The 26,574-nt window shown below is 47.2% G+C and overlaps 1 protein-coding gene across 4 annotated transcripts in view; it reads right to left on the bottom strand.

Moving 5' to 3' along the window:
- Positions 1–26,147, bottom strand: part of BCL11B (BAF chromatin remodeling complex subunit BCL11B) — a 97,523-nt gene extending 71,376 nt beyond the window's left edge. Inside the window, exons 1-2 of one of the 4 annotated variants that reach the window (XM_030481890.1) lie at positions 24,500–26,147; positions 10,605–10,973 (exon numbers count right to left, since the gene is read on the bottom strand). In XM_030481890.1, coding sequence (XP_030337750.1) covers positions 10,605–10,973; positions 24,500–24,557 — 427 coding nt within the window. In that variant the 5' untranslated portion in view covers positions 24,558–26,147. The remainder of the gene's footprint in view (positions 1–10,604; positions 10,974–24,499) is intronic. The other 3 variants (XM_030481891.1, XM_030481892.1, XM_030481893.1) reach the window with 3 other exon arrangements.
- Between the last annotated feature and the right edge of the window lie 427 nt (positions 26,148–26,574).

Below are 26,574 nucleotides of genomic sequence, written 5' to 3'. Positions count from 1 at the left end.
TACAGACATGCTCAACTTTCTACATATCAGTAATCCTGGTGACTGCAAGAGGACCATTGGCATACCTACAGCTCAGTGCAGGCTATGGGTGAAATCCTGCCTTTTCTAAAGCCAATGGCAAAACCCCTATTGATGTCAATAAGGTTATGCTTTGACATCCAGTTTGTTGGAGGATTGGGACCATCCTCATTTCAAGGTACTTTCTTAAACTCTTTTTTTGCTGTTTTAATTTTTTTCTCCTTTTTTCTTCCTGCTCTTTCTCCCCCTCACCTCCCACACTCACTCTTGTGGGGCCCCATATTGAGACCACTTGAAAACTTCTGCCTTTCAAATCCCTCTGCAAGGGAAACTCCCTCGCTGAGACAGGAAACATCCTTTGCAGGTATAGCTGAAAGAAACTATTTTGCCCTGCTGCTTGCGTTTGAGTAAACTAATTAAAACCTGGGAACTTGGGTTCCAAGTGATGCCAAGAAGCAATCGTTAATATGAGCTGAAGTGAAGTGGGAAGCTCCAGACGTTTAAAATTAGCTGTAGGGAAAAGGAAAAAAAAAAAAGGGGGGGGGGGGGGGAAAGGAGGGAAAAAAAAGGAGGGAGAGAATTTTTTGTCATTTTACCATAAAGTCAAATTGGCACAGCTTGGACTGCATGGGGTTAACACTAATCTGGAGGGATGCTGTACAGTGAAGGGTGAAAGCCCTGACGAAAAGCAGGGGGGAAAGCAGGGACAGCCAGCTTGGAAGCGCTGCGGTGCTGTGAAGAGCGGGCAGAAGTGAGCAAACCAGCTGAACCGCTTGCAGAATTAATCAGTAACAAAGAGGCTGGAGCTGTTGGCGGGCTTCAGCCCTTGAACCTGGACTCTCTTCTATAAATTTCAACTTGGAATGGCTCTCTACTTGTTGAAAGACAGGTTGGCTCCTGGCCAAGCCATAGGGGAAAGAAAAAAAAAAAAAGCCCAAAAAAGAAAATTCCTCCTTGCTCAGGAAACTTCCCTTCAGTTTCTAACTCTTTTTACGAGCTAGTAATAGGGCACTCTAGAAAACGGGAAACGAAAAGCGGGTATTGAAAGGAAAAAATGAGCCAGGAGTTGGTTTAATAAAGAAAATAAAACAAGTAAGTGCTAAATTCAAATTTGGATTTTGCCTGCACACAAGTACATCAGCTATAACAGCAGACTTCAGAGCGCCTCGCCAATAATTCAAAGGAGACTTTTACAGTTACATTAGCTGGCTACAGGTTTGACTCCGAAAATAATAAATGTCTTAAAAGAAGAGGAGGGTTGTTTAATCCCTGTCTGCAGTCTCATCTTGTTCTCTCCTCCGCCACTACTCCACCTTGTTTAAATGACCATTATGAAAGCAGCATGGTATAAAAAACATGTAGAACCATCATTTATTCAGCAGCATCTCTTTCCTTTCTTATTTTTCCCCACTTCAAATAGGGGCATGCGGGAGAACCAACTCTCTCCGCTCACTGCCAAGGCAGTTTCAGCCACAAATACCTTGCCGCCGCAATGCTTTCCCAGCATGAGCAGACAAGGAGTGGGCTGGGGCAGAGTGAGGGGCTAGAGTACGGAGGGGGGGAGCTGTCAAAGTGGGAAGAAAGAAGGCAAACATCTATTCAGAGGCCAGACACGCTGAGCAAGGTCAGCTGCAGAGGCAGAGCCCCTTGCAGCATCTATACAATTACGGCCAAAGTCTGCACGGCACCGAAAGTCCCAAAACCTGCATGCAAAGGCTGGACGAGAGGATCTAGGACAGCTGGAAGAAGGTGTGTAACGACTTTAATTGCTCTTCCAAGATGCTAAAGGGTAGATGAGATGCTTTTTAGCTAGAGCAGGGGGCTGATACTCTGTACTGCTTGCAAGAATATGTGCAGATAAAATACCCTAATGAGAGAGTGGAGAGAGAAATATGGTAAGCGCCAGCCGTGATCAAAAGGTGAAATAAAATATCAACATAAAATGCAGCCTAATCAGAGCATGGAGGACAGGGATACACAATCTCTTCACCAAAAGTGGCTGTTAAAGTAAATTAGATTAAACACTCCTGCCTCCCTTCCTCCCCAAACTCCCTTGTTTTTAATGAAGGGGCTTACTCCTGCAAGGCTGAATGCCATCCAAGGCTCCTGGACATTTAAAGCTATATACATAACAAGCGTGTGACAGAACGCATCCTGTACTTCCACTTTCCAAGAAAACTGGGATCTGCTACTTTGTAGGTCTTTTCCATCTGCAGTTTTTATGACTCTGCCAAGGGACTGGCCAGCAGTGTCCCCCTTTTCTCGCTCAAGAAATACGCTACCAAATGCCAGAAGAAAGAGTGAGTTTAAAAGCTGTTGGGCTTAACGGTGGTTTGTGCTGATCGCACTTGAATCTTTTTGCAAAGGCATAAATGCAAAGAGGAAAAAACAACAACCGCTAAGTAACCACTTCACACCTGCCATTAACGTTATTAAACTCCTTACAAGCGGTATCTACCCCACCTTCCCCACTACACACAAACAAACACACACCCCAAAGCACTGCTACATGGCAACTAGGAGCCAAGACAGCTCTCCTCTCCCCGCTGCAGCAACCACATTCATTCCTGTTAAGGGGTTAACGATTCGTTTCCACTACTTCTCTCGAGAAAACCTACAATGAAAACATTGGCTCACGAAAGCATTCTCACTGCCAGAATGCCACAGCGCGAGTGAAAAGTCCGTTTTGTTTTCATTACATCTCTGGGATTTCCGGCTTAACTCCTGAGCTTAGACACCAAATCCCTAGATACCCCACCCACCCACTTTTCCTTCTTTTTTTTTCTTTTTTTTTTTTAATAACATTTCTACTGCACGGCCCACCAATTACCATTTGGAAGGTGGGAGGGAACGGGGAGAAGGAACCATACTGAAAAGGATGCTCTCGTCGCAGTGAGCACGCACATCTCCCAAGCCGAGAGCTTCCAGGGTTGTCCGCTGAGAAACATGGGTTTATTTCTATACCTGGCATCTCTCTTCTATTTCTCACCCTCTGAGCTCCCGTCTTCCCACTCGGCCACCGAAGCCAGTGCTAAAAAAGTCAGCCTGAAATCTATGCCCTTTGAAGTTATGTGACATGACATAGAAATCCAAGCCTTTCTTGTACAAAAAGTATGATTACTTCACAGAGGTTTTTTCTGCAGTTATGATATAAAAATGTTCCAATCTCCAAAATCCCTGGAAAGGTTCAACCTTTATGTCACAGCTGATTTGGTCACTGTGTGTATAGGCAGCACAGTTCAAACACGGGCTGAGAAAGAAAAACCACGTGTGGAAAAGACACTAGCGGAGGCAACCTCATGCTATAGCAGCACTTGTGCCCTGCTGAAGCAAAGTCACCATTTCTGTGCCTTTATGTATTTACTCACCATCAGAAAGGAACAGCAATGTTTTCTATCTATATGGTTTTATAGTACTTCCACAAAACAGACTTTTCTTCAGCTACATCCCAGTGCAAAATTCCCCTGCGAATGCACACAAACTCCTTTCTTGCAGTCAATTCTCCACTGTGCACAAGCCTATTGCTATTAGTCACATCCCCACAAGTGTCAAAGCAGAATGGTTGGTTGAACTCTACTTTTACTTTTCTCCTAACAGTTGTTCACAAAGTTGTCAAGAAAAGTAAGTAATGACTGGCTGACCAGTGCCTTTTCATCATTTACCATTAGTGTTGTCTAAAAAAACTACCAATCTTTCCATGCTAATAATAATCAGAGATATACACACTGTTTCTGGTCTTCCACACACGGCCCAAGTAATTTCGCAAGGTGGCTCAAATAAAGGCAAAAAATCATCTTATTGGATGACATTTTGACTGGGCTTTACCTCTGAGAAGGTCCAGAGTCCTTCCACTGAATTAAGAGGGTAACGGCACACTGGTGCAAGCAAGTTTTTCTCTTAAAGAGTGACTCCTGATATGCATCCACCCCAGAGCAAGAAAGCTCTGGCCACGTGTACTGAATGACCTTCTTAAATCCCCTCTCATCAGCCTGAAAATGGCACTTCTGTCGAAAAGGTTTTACCTATCATTGTCACACATAAAAATGAAGATGACTATAACTAAGAGAGAGTATAGAGAAAAAACAGCAGCGAGCTCCTGTTTCGCAGTTCAGCACCCCATGTGTTCATGGGCAGAGCCCCGCTTGCGCCACCCGATCAATCTGGCATGGCACCACCAGTTTCAGGGGAGTTACCCCAAGTGAAACCAGGGCAGAGCTGGACAAACCAGACCCCCTCACCACTCCTCCAGCACCTGCTGTCCCGGCCCTGTGGGAATCCAGCTAACCACACACAGGGCATGGAAAATAACTCTGAAAAACAGGATGATGAGAGGAACAAAACAAAAAGCTAAAACCGGTAGGGAGGATCAAGTTCATAATATTCCTCAGTAGTTTTTTTAGCCTGCTTTTAAAACTCCGTGTGATTAATCTCACACTTGACTCTGGTGGATGCCAGGAAAGCCTCGGAGCCTGGCGGAGCTGCACCCCAGCAGGAAATGGCCAGGGCAAGCTGAGATGGAGATGGTGGCAGGGAGAAGGCGGCCAGTGGCCCCAGGGCCGGGGCTGAGCAGCGGGGGGCTGAAGCAGCGCCACACGGGTGTGGTGGAGTTCAAGCAAGGGGAAGAAAGGGTTTTGTGATCGGCAGGTTTCTCACCTTTAACTCTTCCCAGGATTAGCAGGGTGCTTACCGCTGCCTTGGCGGGAGACACTGCGGCTGCAGCCCTGCCATGCCTCCCTGTCAGCCTCGAGGGACATGCTCATGACAGGGGCTGCCAAACCACCCCCTGGCACCCTCCACACCACCCCTCTTAGGAGCCTCCAAAGTGGAGATTACATCTCCTGGAGAGCCCCATGCTGCTCTCCAATTGGGTCACTGTCAGCCTTAAAACTTGAAGCTATCGATATTTCAGCAACCCCTCACCATGCTTCAGCCACAGAGAGCCAGGGGAGGGCAGCTGCCACCACAGGCTCCCCTGACGTGCCCCCCGCCCTGCTCAAGGCACAAGAAGGGCTCTGGGTGAGATCACCCAGCTTGTTTTTCTCCCTGCAACCCAAGTCAGGACCTCAGCCGAGGTCTCCTGTGGCAGGAGGCTTGCTCATTAACCCCACTCTCATGGGAGCAGAGGCTGACATCCTCAGTGTATCATCCCCCCCCTACTGCTCAGCAAAGCCAATTAGCAAAACACGTTGCTAAATACTTGGTGAAGCAGCAGAGGAGGAGGAGGAGGCCACGTAACTCCTCTGAGCTCAGGGAAAGCCTGGCTAATGCGAGGAAAGAAACAAGCCTGGAAAAGCCTCTCAAAAAGGATTGCAGCTACAGCCCAAATTTCTCAGGCACTGTTACCACACGCTTCTGGGAGCCTCTTCTTCACATAGTGCTCTTCCTGGCCTGGCTTTGACAAGTCACTCCTGCAAGACCCATCACCCTGGGGAGGTGCTGGCAGGAGGACTGGGTGCCATGTCAGCATCGGGAAGGGGATGGCCCCTAAGACCTGTGCCAGCTCGGCACTGCTCAGGACACCTCTTGCTAGTTTGCCTGACATTGCCACCACAGGTCTCGGGTTGTTTCAGCTCACATTTTCCCCTCCTAACGTGTGAAGTCATCACATCACGATGGCTGGCTGAGTCCTACAGTTAATATGGGTGCGCGAGTCCATAATGGTACATTGTAAGTGAATGTCTCAGGGTAGACAGCAACAATAATTAGCTGTCATGATTTGAAAAAAGGATAATCCATGCCATTGAGTTAACAATCACTCACACAACACACATGGATTTAACTAATCTTAATTTGGAGAAAAATAACAATTCTAAATATATCAAATAGCCTATTTCATGGCAACCTGCAGCGGTGTTTATCTCTGGCTTCCAGCACATGCGAGTTATTTAGTTTCTCTCACTGGCAGTTTTACCATTCAAAAGCCTGAAATGAACATTCATGGAGCAGGGGTTGCAGTTAAATCCTGCCTCTGACAGGGAGCCTTTTTTCATGATGCACATCTAGTTCAAGTACATAATGTATGGAGCCCAGCACTGGCAGCCAGGACAGGATGAATGAGGAATTCCAATCAACCCTCTCCCCTTCCCTAGCACCATCTTTGCAGAAATTAGCTACGCTGTCTTCAAGAACCTCAGCTGCTCATGTGGCTATCTGTCCATGAGGGTACATTGCCCTGACCTTGTGGACCAGCCAGTGAAGCTGATGAAGGTCTGGTCCAAGTGGTGCCTGAGCCACGGAGGCACCGGGGTTCTCTTAAACCATACAGCATTAAAAACAAGCTGACTGATACTTCTTTTTTAATCTGCATCGTTTCAGAGAGCCCTGCTAACAAACAGCCTGGTGGCTCGGGAGCCCAGCGGCGCCATGAGGAGGACAAGAAATACTATCGGTCAAAGGACAGCAGGAGCCACCTCCCTGAGGCCTTCTTCAGGCAGGACAGGTCAGCTAGTTAGGCCCTGGATCTGATAAATATGAAAGATAAAAAGACGTATAAAATACAATAGTGGTGTAATTTTTTTCCAAAATACCTGCCAGTGGTGAAGTGAAAGAAGCAGTGACTGATAACTCCTAGCCAACTCATTGGCCCGGCTGTGTTTTGCTGTGCGACAATCTGGTACATCTGTTTGATACTATCACACCCTCTGTACAAGAGACAGAAATTATTTTCAAACAGGTCAGCCAATTTGAAAAAAAGATAAAAACTTTACAGGACAGACTGCTCCTAAGCAAGTCATGTCCAACCAGTGCCAGCTACCATGCTACCACACACTTTACAAACAGTGGTAACTAAATGAAAGTGCCTTGAAAAGCTTGGATTTTCAAGTTACCAGTCAGGAAAAGATGTCAGATTTCATTATCTGAAAGTCTTTAAAAGCTGACTGCAGTGATAAAGTTGCCTTTGTCTCTACTGATACCTAGAAATGTCAGTTGGAGATTTGCGCTGCATGCATGCATGCAAATTCTTGTAGACTCCCGAGCTGTACCTGCCTTCCTCAGAGTGGCACAAGGTCTACTGTGTGGTCAAGAGGCATTCAGTGACCAGAGCAAGTGGAGTTACCAAGAAGGAAGGAAAGGCAAGAAGAAAGAGAGGAAGGAAGACCTCAGGACTCCAGAGGACCATGCACCAGGGTGAACACTCGGCATGGTGCTGCATCCCAACATCCTCACGCCCAGAGGGAAGAGTGGTGCAATGGCAGAACCAAGCTTAGCACTTGACATACCCTTACTGCACTCAGCCATGAGAAGCTGTAAGGTTTGGCGGCTTAGTCACACTGCAGAAGGCTACACAAACCCTTTTGACCAAATAAGAAGGTCTACAAAAATAACACAAGATCAAGCAGAGGAGCTGAAACCTATTTGAGGGCAGCAGGGGTGGCAGCGTATTTCAGGGAGCTGGAGTGGCGAGTGGGTGATTTCTGGTTTCCCTCTTCAAATATAAAGACTCAATTATCTTTGAACAGCTTGCTTTACACATGAATTGACACATTTATTTTACAATAAATAACTGAAAGTTATCTATGTTTCCTTTACTGTTAATCTACACAAAGAAATAATAAACAGAGCTTGTCTACAAAAATGCAACTACTGCAGTCCTCAGAATTCAATTAAGCTAAAATAATTAATGCTTCCACCATATTAAATTACTTTATACATTTGAGCCACTGAAGTTTTTTTTTTATTCTTTAATCTTTTTCTCCTTTTTATTTAATAAAAAAAAAAAAGTTAGTTTTAAAGTGGGGGGGCTGGCTAGGAGCGGGGGAAAAGAGCACGATTTGCTGTTAAAATGTAATGGTCTTCTTTAGCTGACACAGCATGTAGAGTGTTTTGTGCCTTTGATTAAAATAACATTTTAAATGCTTTGAACAAACATATCTCCCCATACTTCTAAGGGATTATTTTACATATTTCTTGGTGGAATAAAGAAATTCATTCTTCCTGTCACAGTACAGAAACGCTAAGAATATCTTTCGTCACATATAAAGTAAAAATACTGTAGGCTGTTGCATTATTACAAAAAAAAAAAAATAAAGGGAGGAGGTGGCGGGGTGGGAGAAAGCTGCCTTAGAGATTAAGTTTCCCTTTTATGAAATCGTATTTAGTCTCTTTTTTTAACAAATCTAACAACAATGCTCTACAGCCGCTCACTGGGAAATACCTTTAATGTTAAATGCAGATTCTGATTTTCTTGGCTAATGCAGAAAGCCTTTCTATTGAAATATAAATAAGGGGTTTGGTATATCCCACTAAAGCCTTTCCAGTGAATGACTTCTGTGGGTTTTTCATGGCTACCCTCCATGGCTGTAATGTGAGGCTTTTATCCTACTATTGAAAACTATCCGCTGCTATTAAAAAAAATATGGAAGGACACTGCACCTTTTTATCTTGGAGCTGGGTTCCTAATTGAGAAAGCATTATTACTGCACTGTTTAGTGGATGTCCCTATCTCCATGCACTGCTGAGGAAATGCCAATCAAATGATAAACCCTTTTATTTTTCTCAATTCAAAATCTCTCCTACATATTTTCATTTGATACTGAGTTTAGTCTGAAAGAGATTAGGTGCTCCAAATTGCCTTTTAAATATTTTTTTTTTTTATGCCTTTTCCACACGTGAACATCCCTTCACCCCTCCCCCAGCAGATTTTCTGCATGGCAAAAGAGTTAGCTATATTGATGCTGACTCCCAGTAGCTGGGATGGGACAGCACCCTCTGCACTGGGTATAACATTGACATATTTCACTACGGACTAAACTTGGGCGCAGATTAGGAAAAGATGAGATCTGGACTGATCGACAACATAGGTCTCTTGGACCAACCTTAGTAATCACTGGGCACCTTCTGCAAGGGGCTGAGCAGCATCAGCTTGCACAACAGCTACTGAGAGTGCTCAGCACCATTCAGGAGGCCTTCAGCAGACTGGAGGAGAAGGTCCTGAGTACTTCTTTTCTGTTCCCACCAAATGGGAAGGAAATCTAGCCTTCAAAGCTGCTACGCCATGAGGTAGTCATCTCTGCCAAGAAATGCATTCACAACTGCAAAAGGATGAGGAAAGCTGAAAAAGGATAGGGAAAGCTGAAAAGGGATGGGGAAAGCTGAAAAAGGATGAGGAAAGGATGGGGTCAAGAATGTAAGCAACAGTAGGGTTGCTTACAACACTACAGCACAGGCCGACACAGCTAATGCCCCCAAAGCTACCAGCTACCCCAAGCCAAGATGGTAACTGCACCCAAAAAAGATTCCTAGAAGACAACAAGGTAGTAAATGGGTGGCATATGCCTTCTCATAAGAGGCAAATCATGTGGAGATCTGAAGACTGCAGCAGTTCCTTACTTATACGATGGCCAAGCCCATTAGAGATGCTGCGGACTGACTCAGAGACCTCTAATGCTAAAAGCGGGAATCTCTTAAGCTTCAATTGTAAAGATTGGAACCTCCTACAAGTCTTCTGGGGATCCCCTCATGGGAGCATCTCTACTACAGGCAGAATCCTGGACTGTCAGATCTAATCCCGTAGGACAATTCCTAGAAAATTTGGGACAGCAGTAGCAAAGACAAATGGCCACAGGTCTTCTGTATGGGATAATGGCCACAGGTCTTCTGTATGGGATACAGTCAATTTGAACAGAAAAGGCACATCTGAGGGGAGATCCTCCTGTGTAATACAAAATCCCCACTCGCTAGCAGGGAGCAGAGCCTTCCTTTCACTGCTGCAGAGGAGCGCACCACTGAGGAGGGGAGAAACGCCCTGCACAACGGAAGCAGCCCCATGCTGGGTGCTCTGCAGGAACCACTGCGCAGCAGCTCATGCAGGTGGGTACCACCACCCACCTGCCCACCTCTGATCCAGGGAGGTCCGCTGCGTAAGTCTTAACTGCACCACGTATAAGAGTTTTAGAAAGAGAAATGTCTGCAATTTGCTCACCTTGGCCAGCCCGCGCTCTTGTCTCCTCATTCAAAAGCCTCATTTGGGGTGTGCATGTAAATGGAAGTGCTGCCCAGCCAACCCCAGCTGTCTGCAGAGACCCAGGACAGGTAACACAGGCAGCAATGCAGACCAGAAAGCTGACATCTACCCCAGTGAAAGTAACAAGCAAGGACTTAATGAACCCCTGCTTTAGCCTTTGCAACCAAATCTTCCCACTGCACTTAGTGGGAAAAGGATTTTTCCACTGACTTCAGTAGGGCCAGCATTTAGTCCTTCCCCATGGGTCTGCATGTGACAAAGGGTATCTGATCTGGACTGAACTGAGCATCTCACCAAAGTCCCCAATCCCTCCACCACTGCTAACTGCTTAAGTACGCTCCTGAAATGGTTTCTGACTCCAGCTTTCTGCTTTTTCCTACATGTTCAGGATGCCCCTTGGTTGTCCCCGGGGATGGAGAGGACCCTCTCTCTGGGAGCTGGCAGATAGCTATGCTGAATTAAATGTGAACAGCCCTGCTGAGTCCTGCATAGTCATGAGGATCCTCCAGAACAATGGCTCCTACAAAGACCTGTTACTGAAGCCTCTGTTTCATGGCACTTTCTAGAGGGCTCTCGTTAAAAGATTACCTAGGCAGTTGATTGAGTGTAAAACATGCTGTACCTGCAATGTTCTCCTGCTTGGGGCAAATTCCTTTTGTAGGCGTGAGAAGACGGTCTTCTTCATCGGGTGTGACTTGGATCCCGATTTCCACTGGCTCTGACACTTTCCTGAGCTCGGCACGTGAGGAGGGGGGAGGGCTGCTCTTATCCATGCTCTTTTCATAGCAGGCACCACCAGTGCCATTGCACTGTTTTCTCTTGTGCTCTATAAAAACCAAGATGTCTCCCAGCGGGAAGTTCATCTGACACTGTCCACAGGTTAACAAGTCGGGGTCTGTCCCGCCTGCGGCGATGCTGATGCCACCCGGCTCTGCTATTGCCAGGCTCTCATCCTCGTCGGCGAGTGCCGGTTCCACATGGTCAGCCTCTGCTTTACATGGACAAGGAGAAAGAGGGAGGAAAGGGGTGAGGGGAGAAGAGAAAGAGATTGCTTTGAATGTGCACAGCCTCTGAAGGATGCATCACAAGAGGCCCAGCCTCCCCCCCCCAGCCCCAAAAAGTCAAGCTTGATTAGATCTTTCTTTTATTTTTCAGCTTTTCTGCTCTCCCAGAATGATTTCAATATATTTTGCAACCAAGCCTGCCTGAAACAAAATGGAAAGGCTGACCTGGCATAGCTTTCCTGACAGCTCCTTCCCACTGCTGCCAGCGCTGCAAGGATATCAGCAAAGAGCCATTTTGCAAACGTTCGAGCCCCAAGTCACTTTCTGAAATAGTTCCTCTCTTTTTATCCCACCTTCTCATTCCCACCATGTCTCCCAGCCACCTGGCCAAGGCCCCATCCAGCAAAGTTTATGCACCCAAACCTTTCCTCTTATTTCAGAGAGGAGGAAAGCTCATGAGCAGGATCAGGCTCCCTGTGGCATGCAAAATTAGTACCACTATGCCCCATTACAAAGATACAAGCACGGTTAAATGACCACCAATTACCAAGAATTACAGCAAACTATTTGCAAGAGTCAGGTAAGCAGGATATGGTCTCATGAGAAGTTAAGGGGTTTCAGAAGCATCTACAGTGGGAAAGAGAATGAGGCACTTATTTAATATACTGGAATATTGGCTGAGCCTGAAATCTTCCACTCTATTTTCCTGATGTCAAATAACCCCACAGTTGCTATATAGATTAATAAATTTTTTGTTTAAATCTTGCCCATGGACTGGATGGATTTCATACCATTTACCCCCAAAGACTGGAAAAGCACTTCTGAGTGACCTACATCAGTTTTTAAGAAATAAGCAACTTCTCATTTCACAATTAATAAAACACAGTGTGTTTTTAATGGGTATTTAGAAGATAATTGTTACATTATAAAATAATTATGGATCAGAACCTATTTCTGGGGCAAAATGTGTTTTTTGGTTTGTTTTTTCTTGTTCTACTGTGTAACTGCCAAATCATACAAACCTTGGTCTTTACTCAGGCAAAATTTCCACTGACTTTTGCCTAAGGCTGTTTTGCCTCTGCAAGGACTATAGGATTTGGGCTGAACGAAACAGGAACTAACAGTATGTAAATCAGTGAGTGAGACCTCTAATCGAATCAGGATTAAAGGAATAGACGGAAAAATGTTCTCTATTAGCCCGAGCGGTTTGCTTATGGATTTCCTCAGGAAAATAAGTCACACAAATATCTCAAAGAAGTAAGACTGAGAGAAATAGATGCTATAATCCAGATCTGGAATCCTGGCTGAAAACAGTAGGAGTTTTGTCCTACTCTTGGGGGGGGGGGGGGGGGGGGCCGGGACAAAAATAAAAAAACCCAAAATAAAACCCACCAAAAAAAAAAAAAAAAAAAAACCAAAACCATAGGAAAGGAAAACAAGAGGTAAAAGGCAAAATGTATTACCTGGCAACAAAAATGGTGGAGCCTTGAAAAAGGCAATTTAGAAAAAGAATTGCCCCCATTTTCACCTTCCAGAATAAATAATTGATCAGTATATCTACCAGCTGTACTACAAGTTGCATCACAGTTCACCAACAGCAAAGCAGAGAGCAGCAGCAGCACCAGTGACAGCAGAAAAGGACGGGGAACCCAGAGAAGCGCCCGAGCACGGACCATCCTGCTGGAGCAGATGATGGACACGAGAAGGCTTTGGTTTCCTAACTCACACCAAGCTTACCAAATACACAGCACAATACACATTCTGAAAACCATTAATTACCTTTTTCCCCTTAATCTAAGTTTAAAAGGAGTTTGAAGACAATACTACATAATTAATTCACCAATTTATGTCATGAAAAGATGCCTCCTTGCCTTAGTGAAAATGTAACCATAACCCTGCGCTGAACAGGGACTGCAGGGAAAGGAGCGGATGCCTGTGAACAGTGTGTCACGATGCAAAAGGTAATTATTTAGTGCTGCAGTTCCCTTTAATGATCTAACATTGAGCAATATTGTTTATATTGAAGAGAGCTTGCACCTTTAATTACCAATTACATATACATCATTTTAGAGCCAAAAGAAAAGGACTATGAAAAGGGTCCTTTAGAAATGTGCGTGCTATTTGTAGGAAGAATTCCTATTAAGGGGGAGCAGTGTGTCAAAATATTAAAAAAAAAAACAGACAGAGAGGCACGCACAGGCATGCGGATACACACGCAGGAGATGGGACAAAGAGCTGGAAAAGACAACATGAAAACAGGAACTAAACCAAGGGTCGTAAGGAAATAGGGTGTCAGAGGGGGAAAATGCTTGTTACCAGTTTTACCTAACATTCTCATAGAGCCTTCAGATTAAAGTGCATCTCTTAAATTACAAAGGCTGAATTTTGACATATATATATGTGTAACAAACAAAAAGAAAAGCACAGATATCTTTTTTATGTGAGGTTTATTACACTTTTTTGCCTGCTATTTAAATTGTGCTCTTCCAAAAATGTAGCAAAAGTGCTGCACTTGGTAAGGGTCTTGACCAGGCTCCTGTGGAAACATGAAGGAGGTTTGACCAGCTAAAGTGTTATGAATTCTTTCTTTTCAGTTCTACACTTCATCTGAATATTAGTTAAATCCACAGATGCCTATTCACTTGCACTCGCTCACTCACTTTCCAAGGACTCTGCAATGGCTCTTTTTTAAAATAACATCTGGTATTCCTTCATATTTTGTCAGTCGTTACACTACCAAAAATCAGCTTTTTGTTTTCTTGATACACCGGGCCCACATGATCAGTAGCAATTTGGTTTCAAAATATCAAAACATTTTTTGCTACCAACTCTATTTCTGATTTGAGGTTAATAAATCATCAAGCATGAGACCAGCCATACACCCAAGAATGCAGAAGCTGTATTACATCCCCTTATTCAGGACATAGAAAACAGACATAAAAGAATGAAAAACAAAAAAACAAAATACTGAATAGATCTTCAAATGCATTTTATCCATGTCAATTTGCATGTTTTTTTTTAACTCAGAATAAAAAAAAAAAAAAAAAAAAAGGCTTCCTATTGACAACTCAATTAAGCCATTAAAAACCTACATTCAAGTAACATTACAGGAGAGATTTAAAACCCACAAAGGAAAAGAGAAAAAAGCCTGCAAGTCCAGCCCATAACGCATTGGGTCATGCCTGGTTAATACAACAGCCAAGATCTTAGGCTGTTTAAGGAGTCCTTTAATACCATTGGGGCAATTTAGGCCAGTCTCAGTCTAAAGTTCTGACTCCACTTGTGTCTGTGGGTTTCAAATGAGTTGCTTCACATTATTTGAATTTAACTCTGTGGTTTTATTGCTGTTTGTTGGTAGCTGGGTTTGGGGGGAGGAGGGTGTTTCCTCATGAGTATTTATTTAAAATTAATTTATATTATTTTTAAGAAGGAGAAATCAAGCCACACAAAAAAGGAGGATGGAAAACATCTCATCTCTCTTACATGGGAAAAGGGAAAAAAATGCAAAGAAGCTATTTCCAGCCAGGACTCATGCTCTGGTTCCTCCAGGTGTGTTAAGGTGTGCCCGGCATTTTGCCTGCACCCAGAGATTCCTTCAAGGACTGCTTTGGCATTGCCTGCCTAGGGAGCACAGCATGTCAGGGATGGGCGATCTATGCAGACATGAGTGACACTGTTGTTACCCGATGGTTTCATGAAATTAATGCAGCTGGACAATCTGAATCACTTGCTTTTAAAAGTGAAAACATTACATTTGTTGGCTGGACTCTAAGCAGCATCTCCAGGCTCTCTGGCTGCCTACCATGCCAAAATACAGTGGACAAACTCCTTACTTCCATAAAGGCACTGTCACAAAACCACCAGCACTCCTACTTCAGGATGGTGACATCATTAGAACATATGTGCTCCATGCAAACAATACTCTCATGCCCAGTATTAAAGCAAATGCACATGCTAACTACTTTCTGCCTGTCAGATGTCCCAAAGTCCTACCCACTAATAGTGAAAAAGACTGTGTTACTAAAAATCATTTACAAGTCCTCAGAGGATAGGACCATGGATGCTTGTTCACTGGATTTGGGTGAGGCTGGATCCAGGCAGCAGTAATTTATTTCGTTGACTTTTTATTGCACTGCAGAATCAAAGTGAGAAGGGATCAAAAAGTTGCCAACCTATTTTCTTCCTTACTTTTCCCATCCCGCGGTATCAAAAGGAGGCAGAAAAACGGGGTAGAGGGAATGGTTTGGTGCTAGGCCAAAGCATTGCATGTGAAACATCCTCTCTGCAGGCGGTTTCTGCACAAATCGATAACGAGGTGGTTAAGGCAAGTGCTGCCAGTGCCTTCACCGCAGAGGTGCTGCTGCGTGCCCTGCCTGCCCCAGCACCCCAGCACAGCAACTGCCTGCCCTCATGCCCACCTGATGGGGGAAGTGTGGGATACCCGAGGGGCCACCCATCTCTGGGACAAGCTGGGGCAGCCCAGAGTCCACCACGGGGACATGGCTCCCACCATCTAGGCATGGGAAGCCGCCTGCAAGTGTGCCACAGTGTGCCAAGCATGCCCTTCTCCACATGCAGTCACTGTTGCCTTGAAGGCACATCCAGAAAGAGCTCAGCCTAGTTGGAAAGTGAGCACAAAGAACTGACTAGCTCTTCAGGGTGCTGTTGGGCCAAAGCAGGCCTGAAAATGATGTCCCTTCAATCAACACCCACATGTCACATTTACTGTAACATCAACATGCTTAACGGAAATAGCTCAGATCACACGCTCTCTAGCTGGGTTATCGCTTCGATCGGTGTCAGGATCCTCGCTGCACAAAGAGTAACACTGCTCAAAGCAGGCAATGCGGCTCCTCGCCGTCAAAGTTTATCAATAACCTGTTTCCAGAGCCTTCTGCAGCTCCGTGCAGCTGCAAGGTGCAGAGTTGAGCTTATGCCTACATATTGCATCAGCATCACACTCAGCAGTTCTAGGCACTGCTTATCTGCCATCAATTTTTAATTTTTCTGAGGACTGAAAAACAATTGTTTGTGGTATTATTTTTTTTTTCCTTAATAGAAGTCTGAGGCTGAGTTGGCCAAAAGAAGCAACTTGATGGGGAAGCCCCAGAAACAGGGGTTATGAGCTGCAGCTCTGCCTCACTTTCCGAGTGACTCTCGGGCATGTGCGAAGTGCACAAAGGCGGCAGGAGCAGCAGCAAACCTCCACCGCGCCGCGCGTGGCCCCACTGCAGCTGCCGAGCCGACGCCGTCCGGTCACATCCGCCACCGCCGCACGCATGCCAGCCCGCCAGACCCGCACGCCAGGCAGAGGCTCAGCATGGCTGGTGGTGGTGGCCTGCAGCGGGAGGGACGGAGCCCAGCGCACGGCACAGCCCCCGCTGGGTATCAGCAGAGAGGGGACCAGGAGGGAGGGGACGGGGACCCAGCAGTGCAGGGAGGGTGGGGGAAATAACCCGTTTCCCTCCAATGCCTTCGCACCCTGCACAGCTTTAAGTTAGAGGGCTCTGCTGCAATGCCCTTAATCAGACACCTTTTGCAGAAGTAGCCTGAATCTCTCAGAAAGCAGTTTAACCCTCTGTACACACCTGAGATGGAACAAGCCCAAGCACCTCCACAAAGAGCCAGGCAACACATCAGGGTTTAGGGAAAAGAGAAAGGAAAATGACACAATGACCATGCTGGACCCAAACAGAACAAAACCCAAGAATATCCAAGGATCTGTGTGAATCTCCAGCACTTGTCATGTTATTTCATCAGAAACTATGTACAGGGGAGTGGCGTGTCTCCCCTTAAGTAAACTATACGTTCATAAAAAAATATTTACTGTTTTTGAGAGCGCAAAATGCATAGGCTTTTCTATAGACTGAAAAAGCTGTAAATCTCTGCAGATAAAATGGGATGTGATGATGTGATATAAAAGCGTTCTTTGTTCCCCAGCGAATAGATTTGTTTTATTTAAAACTAAACGACAACCAAGGAGAGAAAGGAGCGCTTGGTGCCACAAAAGGAGAAGGAGCAGTATTTGGGTACAGGCTTTTCACTGGCATAGAAAATTATACTGGAAGCACAGATTCTAACCCACGGATTTAAAAGACATGATCAAAATTAAGTAATTAGTTTTGAACATGTATTAAATACACAACAACTCTGTTCCTTTCTTAAATATCCTGCTCAAAAGAGGCTGTATTTCTCAACTGTGTATGGCACACTGCTGCTTATATACAATTTTCTTAAGCCTTTTTTTTTACTTTCATTGAAGCATATTCATTATAACATTCACCGAATTTATGGCTTCTTCCAGTGGCTTAGTAAAAGGGGTCATAAAAAAGTTAAGTAAACCAGTGTGTTTTTTTGCTCTCCCTTAACTTTGGATTCCTTTTTTATGCTATGCTGTCTAGTGTCTAGTCTTTGGAAAGTACCTTGGGCATATTCAGCACACATACAAATTATCAGCTGCTCCAGAAAAAAAAAAAAAAAAGGAATTTCTTGCACTGAGGCAACTACACAAAAGACTTGCATATGTCAAAAACACAGAACTAAGTCCCTGTGAATGCTACACCATTAATCAAATCCCCGATCTGGTGTCACTTTTGCCAGTAAAATGATGATATTCTCCTAACCCCCTTCTACTGGCGTGTGCCTGCAACGCATGAAGTGTGCCCTCTGCTTTAATTTGTTTTCAAATAGCCTGCTTTAGGAATTTTTTATATATCCTTTGGAAAAAAAAGGGAAGGAAAAAAAAAAAGCAGCTGCTACTTAAAGCTCCAGTAAGGGTATACAGTACAGAGCACGCACCAGCTTTTCAGGAGGGAGGGCAGACAGTGAGCAAATTTAACTGATGTTCAGGAGCTGAACACTCAACTGTCACTGAGGCTGTAACCGTGGGTGCCGAGGAATGGTGTGCAGCCTGCCCAGATATGCATTTTAAGAAAGTAAATAAACACGAAAGAGGAAGGTACCATAGTAAGAGAAGCTGAATGAATCATGCACTTATCAATGCATGCAGTTATTGATGCCTTTTCCCTCCCTCGTTAAAAAGATACATATATATAAATCTGTCTACAGCCAATGCTGATGCTTCACCAAGTGCTGTTACAGCATCACTAACTTTAAAGCAGGCGGTAACCCCCAGCCCCCATTTATTTCTCCGCGTGCTTTCTCTGGAGGCTGCCGAGGGGAGCCAAAATTCAACTGACAACTGCAGTGCAACCCTGGAGAAACCAAACTGGAACCAAAAAGGCGGCAATGCTCCAGCAAGGAGGCAGAGAGCCATTTTGCGGTAGCAGGTCTCCACAGGTAGACTTTTCCACCGGGCCTCAACCTGGGGGAGTGGAATGGGTGGGAGGCAGAGCGTGAGCTGGATGGGCAGAGACAACGGGGAGGAGGAGAGGGGGATCGTTGTTTCTCTTGGTAAAAGTTAACAGTCGTGGAATGGAAGGAAAGCCACAGTCGGCAACGTCTGAGGTTTCGGGAGGGGAGAAGGAAAGGTTTTCCCCATGCCTGGGGAACACTAGCATCAGCAGCGTCCCAGAGAACTGTGCTTTTCAGCTTACCCGTCTGCCAAACGAGCTGGTTGCAGTCTATATGCTTCCAACTAGCTCAATTCAAACATTATGTGAAATAGAGAAATCATCAGATAGATCGCTGGCCCTCTCTACCTAAGAGTGAAGGGGTTTTGTACAGCTCATGGCAGCCTTGATCTTTTATCTGACTTAATTTACTTCTCTTTCAGGTTACAGTAAAATTTGCTTTCCTGTTAAGGGGTAACCTCCATCCACATATTGCACCCTAAAAATAAGAAGGTGCTTGTGCTATGTTAACAATACCATAACTTGAATTTGTCAGGGTGGGTGAAATAAACACCCACTGTTCAAAGCTTCCCGTGTGTACGCCACGGAATTTTATGTTTAGGCAAGAAAGCGTCCCACTAAAGTCCGTCCATGAGGCACAAGCCGACTGCAGCAGCGAACAGCACAAACCCCACAGAGCAGCCCGGGAGCTGCTCAGCAGCAACTTCTACATGACAGATGCAATTTTCTGTTTAATTCTCTAGAAAAAATAAATAAATAAATAATGCTTATTTTCATTTGCGGGAGCTGCAGTTTTTTTGCTATAAGGACCTGAGGCTCAAAGTACAGTAAACTATCTGATATCAGATCCCTTCGGCAGAGGTACATGTGTCTTTCTGACAATGCCAAATTATGTCCATGTATGTCTGCTCTATTGCTGTACACACCTTCTCCTAGAACTCCAGCTTCCTTGCTCTGTGTTTTTTCATTCACTGGAACAAACAAACGGATCTCCATGGGTTTTCCCCCACACACAAGAGCACAGAGACTCGCTCATGTACAGGTTTCACTACCCCGATCGCTATCTGACAACAACAAATGGAGAATTTAAAAACCGTGTGTCGACAATAAAAGACGCTGTTAAAAACTAATTTTAATTAAAAACTCCTGTCCGCCCGAGTCAATTAATCAGCGGCGATTTAGCTAAAAATAGATTTGTCTGGCTGGCAGCCCCTCTCAGCGAGCGCTCTATAGATCTTCGCATGAAAATCAATACTACAACTTTAGAGGGAAGCGTTCTGCAGCAGCGTCGGCAGCCCGAGCCGCGGCGGCCGGTTCCCGGGCAGAGCATCCCGGCGCCGGAGGCCGTCGGCGGGCCGGGAGCTCCCCCTAGTCGCCAGCACCCGCCACTGGCAGCCGGGCACCATGCAGGCTCTGAGAGGCAACTGAAAAAGCCAGCAAAGTTTATTTTGGAAAGTATTTTCCACCAACAAACAACACAGAGAGCAAAGCAATCCAGGTAGGAAATGTGGGAGAGAAGCGAACATCTCATGCGAGGCGTTCTTTAAGCGAAAGGATTTGGCAGCAGCAAGCTCAGCCCTGGGAAGAGCTGCGGAAGAGGTGTCAACTCGGTAACTGGTATCAGTAATTTGTACTACTTGTACAAGCACACACTCCTCTAAGTCATAGTTATTATCAAATATGCCAAACACAACTCTTCGTTCTGCAGAGAAATGCATTTTGTGCAAGACAAGGGCTCCAACCATTCCTATTAAAGGCAGCCAGGTTGTAAAATCCTAAAGACTCTTATTTCTCAGTATTTAAATAAGGCTGACAAAATATGCTCTGCATCTGCCGACCAGCAAAAAAATGCAAATTATTTCTCACCCGCTGTACACCTATTGAAGCCACAGAGCACATCAACCAAAAAGGACAGAACAACCCAGATCCACAGTCCAGTTACCCTGCACAAGCTTTTAAAAAATATTTTAAAAGACCAAGAACTATGAAAATGTGCCAGTTTTTATTTTTTCATCTTGTAAACCCGATACAAATATAGTCAAATGAAACATAACCTAGAAGTCAACAGCACACAACCCTTTTTTTCTTTCCTGTCCTATTTAAAGCCAACACATGTAATGACTTCAAAAAGCACGCTAAGCTTTTCTGTGCACAACTATGCGGATATTATGAAAAAGTCAACCATCTCCAAAATAATACTAATTTTCCTCTCCAGTTCTTCAGTCACCACTCACATTTTCTTTGCATTAGAGTTGATTACATTGGTGTGAGGTTTTCCTGTAGGAAAAGTGCATTAATTGCACTAGATCTAAATGCATTTTAAAGAAGCTCCTTGAAGCAATTTGCAAAACTCTGACATGCAAAAAATCATAGGGGGGTTTTATTACTGTTTTTAATGACTACATACAAATACAAAGCAATAAACTATTACTCTTCCTAGGGAACCTGTTGACCAGGTACTGAAGAGCCTCCGTGGAAAACCTGGTGCTTTACCTGGAATTGTATGATTTTACTGTGCCTTTCCCTCCCAATCTTTGCTGCTGCTCCACAGAATTTTCTTGTTTTGCCGCCCTCTGCAAAACTGCTACCAGTGAGCTTTTCACATGCTCTCGCCTTTCACATTTCCTTCAAATGCAAAATGCAGGGCTAGTTTGAAAACAGATTTCTCAAGTTAAAAAAAGATCTTAAGCTGGAAAATCAGCAATTTGAATCAAACCAAAATAACATTTCTTTGCACAGAGCAGCTCAACAGCTCAGCCTCCTCCTCTCTACATCATCACCTCTTTTGCTTTGTCCACCCATCTAAGTGAGCTTGGCTACCAAGTTTGTTCTGCCCAACACCACTGAGGACAGGTTCAGAGCTACTCTTTCATCTCCATGTGTCTCCCCACGTTTGGTCCTGCATATGCACCCACTGCAAGGCTGCCTGAGTGAGCCTGGTGAAGACGAACAGGCCACTCCGTTTGGCAGTTTTAAAGACTACTGTGCTAATGAGACACTGCAACTCTGGAGCACAGCTACACTGCAGCCTCCCTGCTTTTTGTGTTTGTTTGTTTCTCTTACGCTCAGGATCTAAACGTTTCTCTGAACACCAAGAGCATGAAACCCAATAAACTCCAGCTGAGCAGTGTCAGAAAACCCTTCTCCCTCTCTCCCCATCTCTCTCCCAATCTCTTTCCTTGCCTGGCACAGACCTCCAATCCATCCTGAAATGTAACTCTCCTGACAGATGCCAAAAAGGGAGCGGGGGGGGGGAAGCCCAAGATAAGCATGGCATAAACGCAAGATTTCTTAAAACAGTATCAATTCATTCCAATTTTGGGGGCTTGGCTTGGAGTTGGCTTTATTTTGTTGTAGTGTTTTAGTTTCCCATTCTGTTGCCCTCTGCTTTCCAAACTCCCCTTTAGTCAGGACAGTCTCCCTGGCTGCTTTTCCCCCAGAAATGACAGACACCTTCCCGAGGAGCACGGAGATTGCGACCCCCCCACCCTTGCAGCCCAGGCTCAGTGCCTGTGCGCTGCAAGGCTGCGCGTCCCGCTGCCCCCGGCCCGGCCCCCGCCGCCCCTGGATACCTTCATTTTTTTCTGCCACTGTTCAGTATGCAGCCTGATTGCTCCGCCAGCTTCCTCAGGATGGAGAGATAGATAAATGCAAGAGGGGAGGGAGGAAAGCTGCGTACCGCTCTGCTCTCCATTCCTCCCCAGCCTCCCCACTAAACCCATTGTACACGCAGCTCCTCGGCACCTTTTCATGCTCTCCTGCCTCATTATTTACTTTCAAGTAAAGCGATCAGAAAAGGAGATCAAATTGGAAGAACAAACCTACCTGGCTCTCTTCTCCACCCCCCCACCCCCCAGCAGCAAAAGCGGCGAGAAAATAAATGTTTCACCCATTTAAACAAATTCGGACGTGCGCAACAAAACAGATTTTCCATGCTCCCGCTTTCAACACTCCACATCTCCTCACAAGTGAGACAGAAAAGTAAGGGGAATTGCACAGGGGGATTTAGAGGGTTGTTGATGCTTTTTCTTAAAAATAATTTTAAAAAATTTAAAAGGGGGGAAATTAAGAAGCCATCAACAAAAAAGGAAACACGTTTTCCAAACCGGATGGTTAAAAACAAAAATGCAATTAACGAAGGGGAGGGAGTTGAGGAGGGGGGAAATCCACCTTTTATGGTGATGCAAATCTGGCTCCAAAATAACAATGAATTAAAAACAACCCCCCAGAAAGACGTGAATACCAGATGCATCTTCATTTGTGTTCCACCAGCTGATGGGCTGCGGGGGGGGGGGGAGGAGGAGGAATGGGTTAAAAAATAAAGGCGCACAACAAAAAAAAAAAAAAAAAAAAAAAGGAAAGACAGAAAGAGCAAAAGAAATTGAGATTTCGGGACCCAAACTGTCGCCCCACAACCCTCCGCTCCGGAAAGGAAAAAATCTCAGAGGAGGTGGAAAAATTATATATACGTATATATCTCGATTCCCAAGGAAATCTTACAAACAGAAATTTATCATCGGTAACAAAGAAAGAGAGGAGCTCGCAAGCACCAAATGCTCCTGGCAGATGGCTCCTATTCTTGGCTTTCAGGGGAGGGGAGAGAAGCCGGGGGAATATTTTATTTATTTATTTAAATTCTTTAAAATCTCAACATAAATATTCGGATCCGCCGCGGCTCAGGCTCAGCCCCGGGCTGGCTCCGTGCGCGCCGCCGCCCCCCGCAGCAACTTGCGGACTCGGCTGGGGGGGTGGGGGGTGTGTGTCCGGCCGGCCTTCCCGGCGGGGTACGGGACCCCATCCTGGCCTCCGCCCCCCAAGTCCTCTCCACGGAACCCCGGCATTTTCTACACACCCCACCTCCCCACACCCCCCCAAACGGGTCCGATGCTACAGGAGGGAAATGGGGACCTCCTGACCTTCCCCCCCACACACCCCGTGCCTCGGCGGCGGCGGAGCAGCGCGGAGCGCTGAGGGCCCCGAGCCCCGGGAGTGGACCCCCTCCTCTTCCTCCGCTGCACAAGCCCTGCGGGGTCGGGAGCAGCGCAGCGGGGTACCCAGCGCGGGGACCTGCCCCCGACTGTGCCTGCAGGCGCTCGCCCCTCTCCCGGAGCTTTAGGGGTGGGAACGGGGAGGAGGGGGGATGCTGAGCTGGAGGGGGGGAGGAGGGAGCCTCCTTCCCTCCCCCCGCTCTATCTTTTCCTTCCCTTGATTTTTTTCACGGGGGGGGGGGAGGTAGGTGTGTGTTTTCATTTCACAATGGGAGCTTAGGCAAAGTGCAGCCCCCGCTCCTGCCCCGGCACTCGAGCCGGTGCCGCTGTCCGGCCCGCATTTCGCGCCCCCAGCGCCGTCCACCGCCTCGGCTCTCCCCGCGCCCCCCGCCACCAACAGACGCTGCCGCCCGCCCCCGGCCCCTTTGCAGCCCCTGTCCTGCCCCTAGCCCCAACCGAGCTGATCCTGCTTCTCCCCCTCTTCGGCAGAGAGTTATCTCCCCCGCCGGCGATGCACCTGGGGCGGGCAGGGCGCAGCCTGCCCAGCTACCTGCCCCGCGGCCCCGCGGCGGGAGCTCGGCGCCCGCCGCTGCCGGCCCGCGCTGCCCCGGCCGGCCACCGCCTCCATGTGCTTCCCGTTATGTCCCCCCTCCGGCCGCTCCGCTTCTCGCCCCCTTGCTACCCACCCTGATCCGCCTCCCCCCCACCCCAGCCCGGCTGTCACGCCGAGGCAAGGCGCTCGGCCAACTTTTCCCACCGCTCCGCGCTACCCCTGGAGCAGAGAAGGAGGAGCGGGGCCGGGGGCGAGCGGTAGAGCCCGGGGGGGTGGCCCGGCCCGGCCCGGCCCGGCGCACCTCGCCCCGCCGCCGCCCCCGTGCCCGCTCCCCGGGGGAACCCCGCGCCGCGCTCGCGCCGCCGGCAGCGCCGTCCCCGCTCCACGCCGCCTGCCTGCCCGCCTGCCCGCCTCACCTCCGCACCGCTGCAAAAACGCACAGCAAACTTCGGGCTTCTCCCCCCCTCCACCCCCAGCCCATCCCCCCTAGCCACACACCCCCCTCCCCTCTTTAATTCCCTTCTCCTCTCCCTCTCTCTTAAGTCATTTACCAGCTTTGGTTGCTCCTGGAGTTCCCCCCCCCCCCCCCCCCCGCTTCCTCCCCTTCCCTAATTTTGCTTCTCGATTTCGGCTCGGTCTGGTTCCAAGTTCAAACTTACGTGTGATAATCTCTCTTTGTGACAAGTGCTGCGGGTTTCCCTGCTTGCGACGGGACATTGCCCTGGCATTTACACTGGCATCGCCTGGAGAGCTGCACTGGTTTGGGGGGATGTGGTGGGGGGCGATCCTCCTCTGGTTTTTTTCCTCTTTATTCTTCTTCTTCTTTATGGAGTTCTTCTTCTTAAAAAAAAAAAAAAATTAAAAAGAAAAAAAAGCGCCTCCTTTTTGTCGCTGCTGTGGTGCACTGGATGGGATCCCCCCTCAATTAAAAATCATTATCATCAGGAAAAGCTCTTTCTCGCTCTTTTTTTTTTTTCCCTCTCTTTCACACACACTGTCTTTTCTCCACTGCTTCTGCCACTTGGACTTCCAGATCTCTTCTCGAACTTAGGAGGATATGCACCGCCAGTGACACTTTTCTTTTTCCCTCTTTCCAGAGTGCTTGGCAAATTGGCAAGTGCGCTTTTCCACCAGGAGGGTAAAAAGAAAAAAAAAAAAAATTTTTTTTTTAAAAGCAAAAAACTGAAAAGCAAGAATATTAAAAAAAAGAAAAAAAGTACTAAAATTGGGATTGCCCACACACAAAAAAAAAAATTTGCCAAAAACAAAAATGTTTTTCAGAAATTGACCCTTGCTGGGTAGATATAGAGAGAGAATTTTTTTGAAAAGGGGTAGCCAAAACTGTGTTTCCTCTTTCCCAGTTCAAGTGGCACTGCTCTGCCCGGGTGCTTTTGGCTTGCCAGTGCTCCTGCACCACTTTGCACTCTTCCCCCCTCGCCTGGCACTGGGACTGGAAGGAAGGAAGCCCCCAGTGCAGCTGGGCTGGTGCTGGCTATTACTATTATATATTGCAATGTGAAGATGGCGGAGTCCTGGTTCTCTGGGAGCGCTCTGTCTCTCTATGGCTGGGGCTGCCTCTGTACAATGGGATAAAATTCAAGTTCAAGTGCGGACGTGACGTTTAATCTGCACTAGAGACAAAAAGACCCAGAGAGTAGGAGCACTGGGGGCGACTAGCGGTGGCTTTTTAACACTGTACCCTGCGAGAGAACAAGAAACGCCACTCGCACACACCGCGCACACCCGCGCGCACACACACACACACCCGCACACACACACCACACACCGCACACACACCAAGTCGAGCCCATGCAGGGCTCGGAGCCGCTCCGGGCTTTGTGCAGCTCCGCTTTCGCGGTGCGCGGAGTGCAGGCAGCAGAGGAAAGCGGGGGGGCAAGGAGCAGATCCGCATCCTCACGCACGGCCAAACTTCCCCGGGCGCGGAGGGGGCTCGGCAGGGCGGGGGGCGGCGGTCGGGGCCGGGGGAGGCAGGTGCGGGCGGGAGGCTGCGGCGCGCTGCCCACCGGTGCCGGTGTCGCCGCCGCCGCCGCGCCTGTGCTCATTGCGGCGGCCGCTCTGCGCCGTCCGGGCTCGGCGCTGGGTCACGCTCCCCGCCGTCCGTGCCCGGGAGCGGCAGCTCCCAGGGGGATCTCGGGCCGCTCTTCCCTCCAGGCGCCGCCGAAGCTCCTCAGCAGCGAGCACGTCCCCCCTGCATTTCTTTCGAACAGTTTTCCAACAACACAAATATCTGTGTGGGTTGGGGAGACAGGTTTTTTTTTTTTTCTCCCTCCTCTCTCCCTACCCGAAGTGTGATGGTAGCGGGACACGCGCGCACACCCGATCCGCACACGCACACACGCTCCGACCCTCTTTTCCCACCCCCCCACCCCCCTTCCCTTAAAATCCTGGCAGAGAGAATTTTCCCGTGGAGAAATTAAGTCTCAGCCACGAATCGAGAGACGCCGAGTTCCCAGGGACCGAATCTCGGTGCACTTGTCCTCCCATTTCACACGCAGGTAAATGCCCACAACTGCCTGCGCTTCTAACTTGGGAGATTCTTGGAAACCAACTTTTCCCCCTCTACCTCCGCTCTCCAGCACATCTCCTGCGATTATTTGATTTGTGTTTTTTTTTCTCCCTCTGTCTCCATCTTCCCCCCGCCCCCTCGCCCCCAGACAAGGAAATTGTTCGGTGCGAACAGCTTTTCAGCACCAGGTCTGGACAGGGCGAGGGG

The sequence above is a fragment of the Strigops habroptila genome, chromosome 4 (assembly GCF_004027225.2).
Source record: "Strigops habroptila isolate Jane chromosome 4, bStrHab1.2.pri, whole genome shotgun sequence".
Lineage (NCBI taxonomy): Eukaryota > Metazoa > Chordata > Aves > Psittaciformes > Psittacidae > Strigops > Strigops habroptila.
This window is presented reverse-complemented; position numbering and strand designations above follow the sequence as displayed.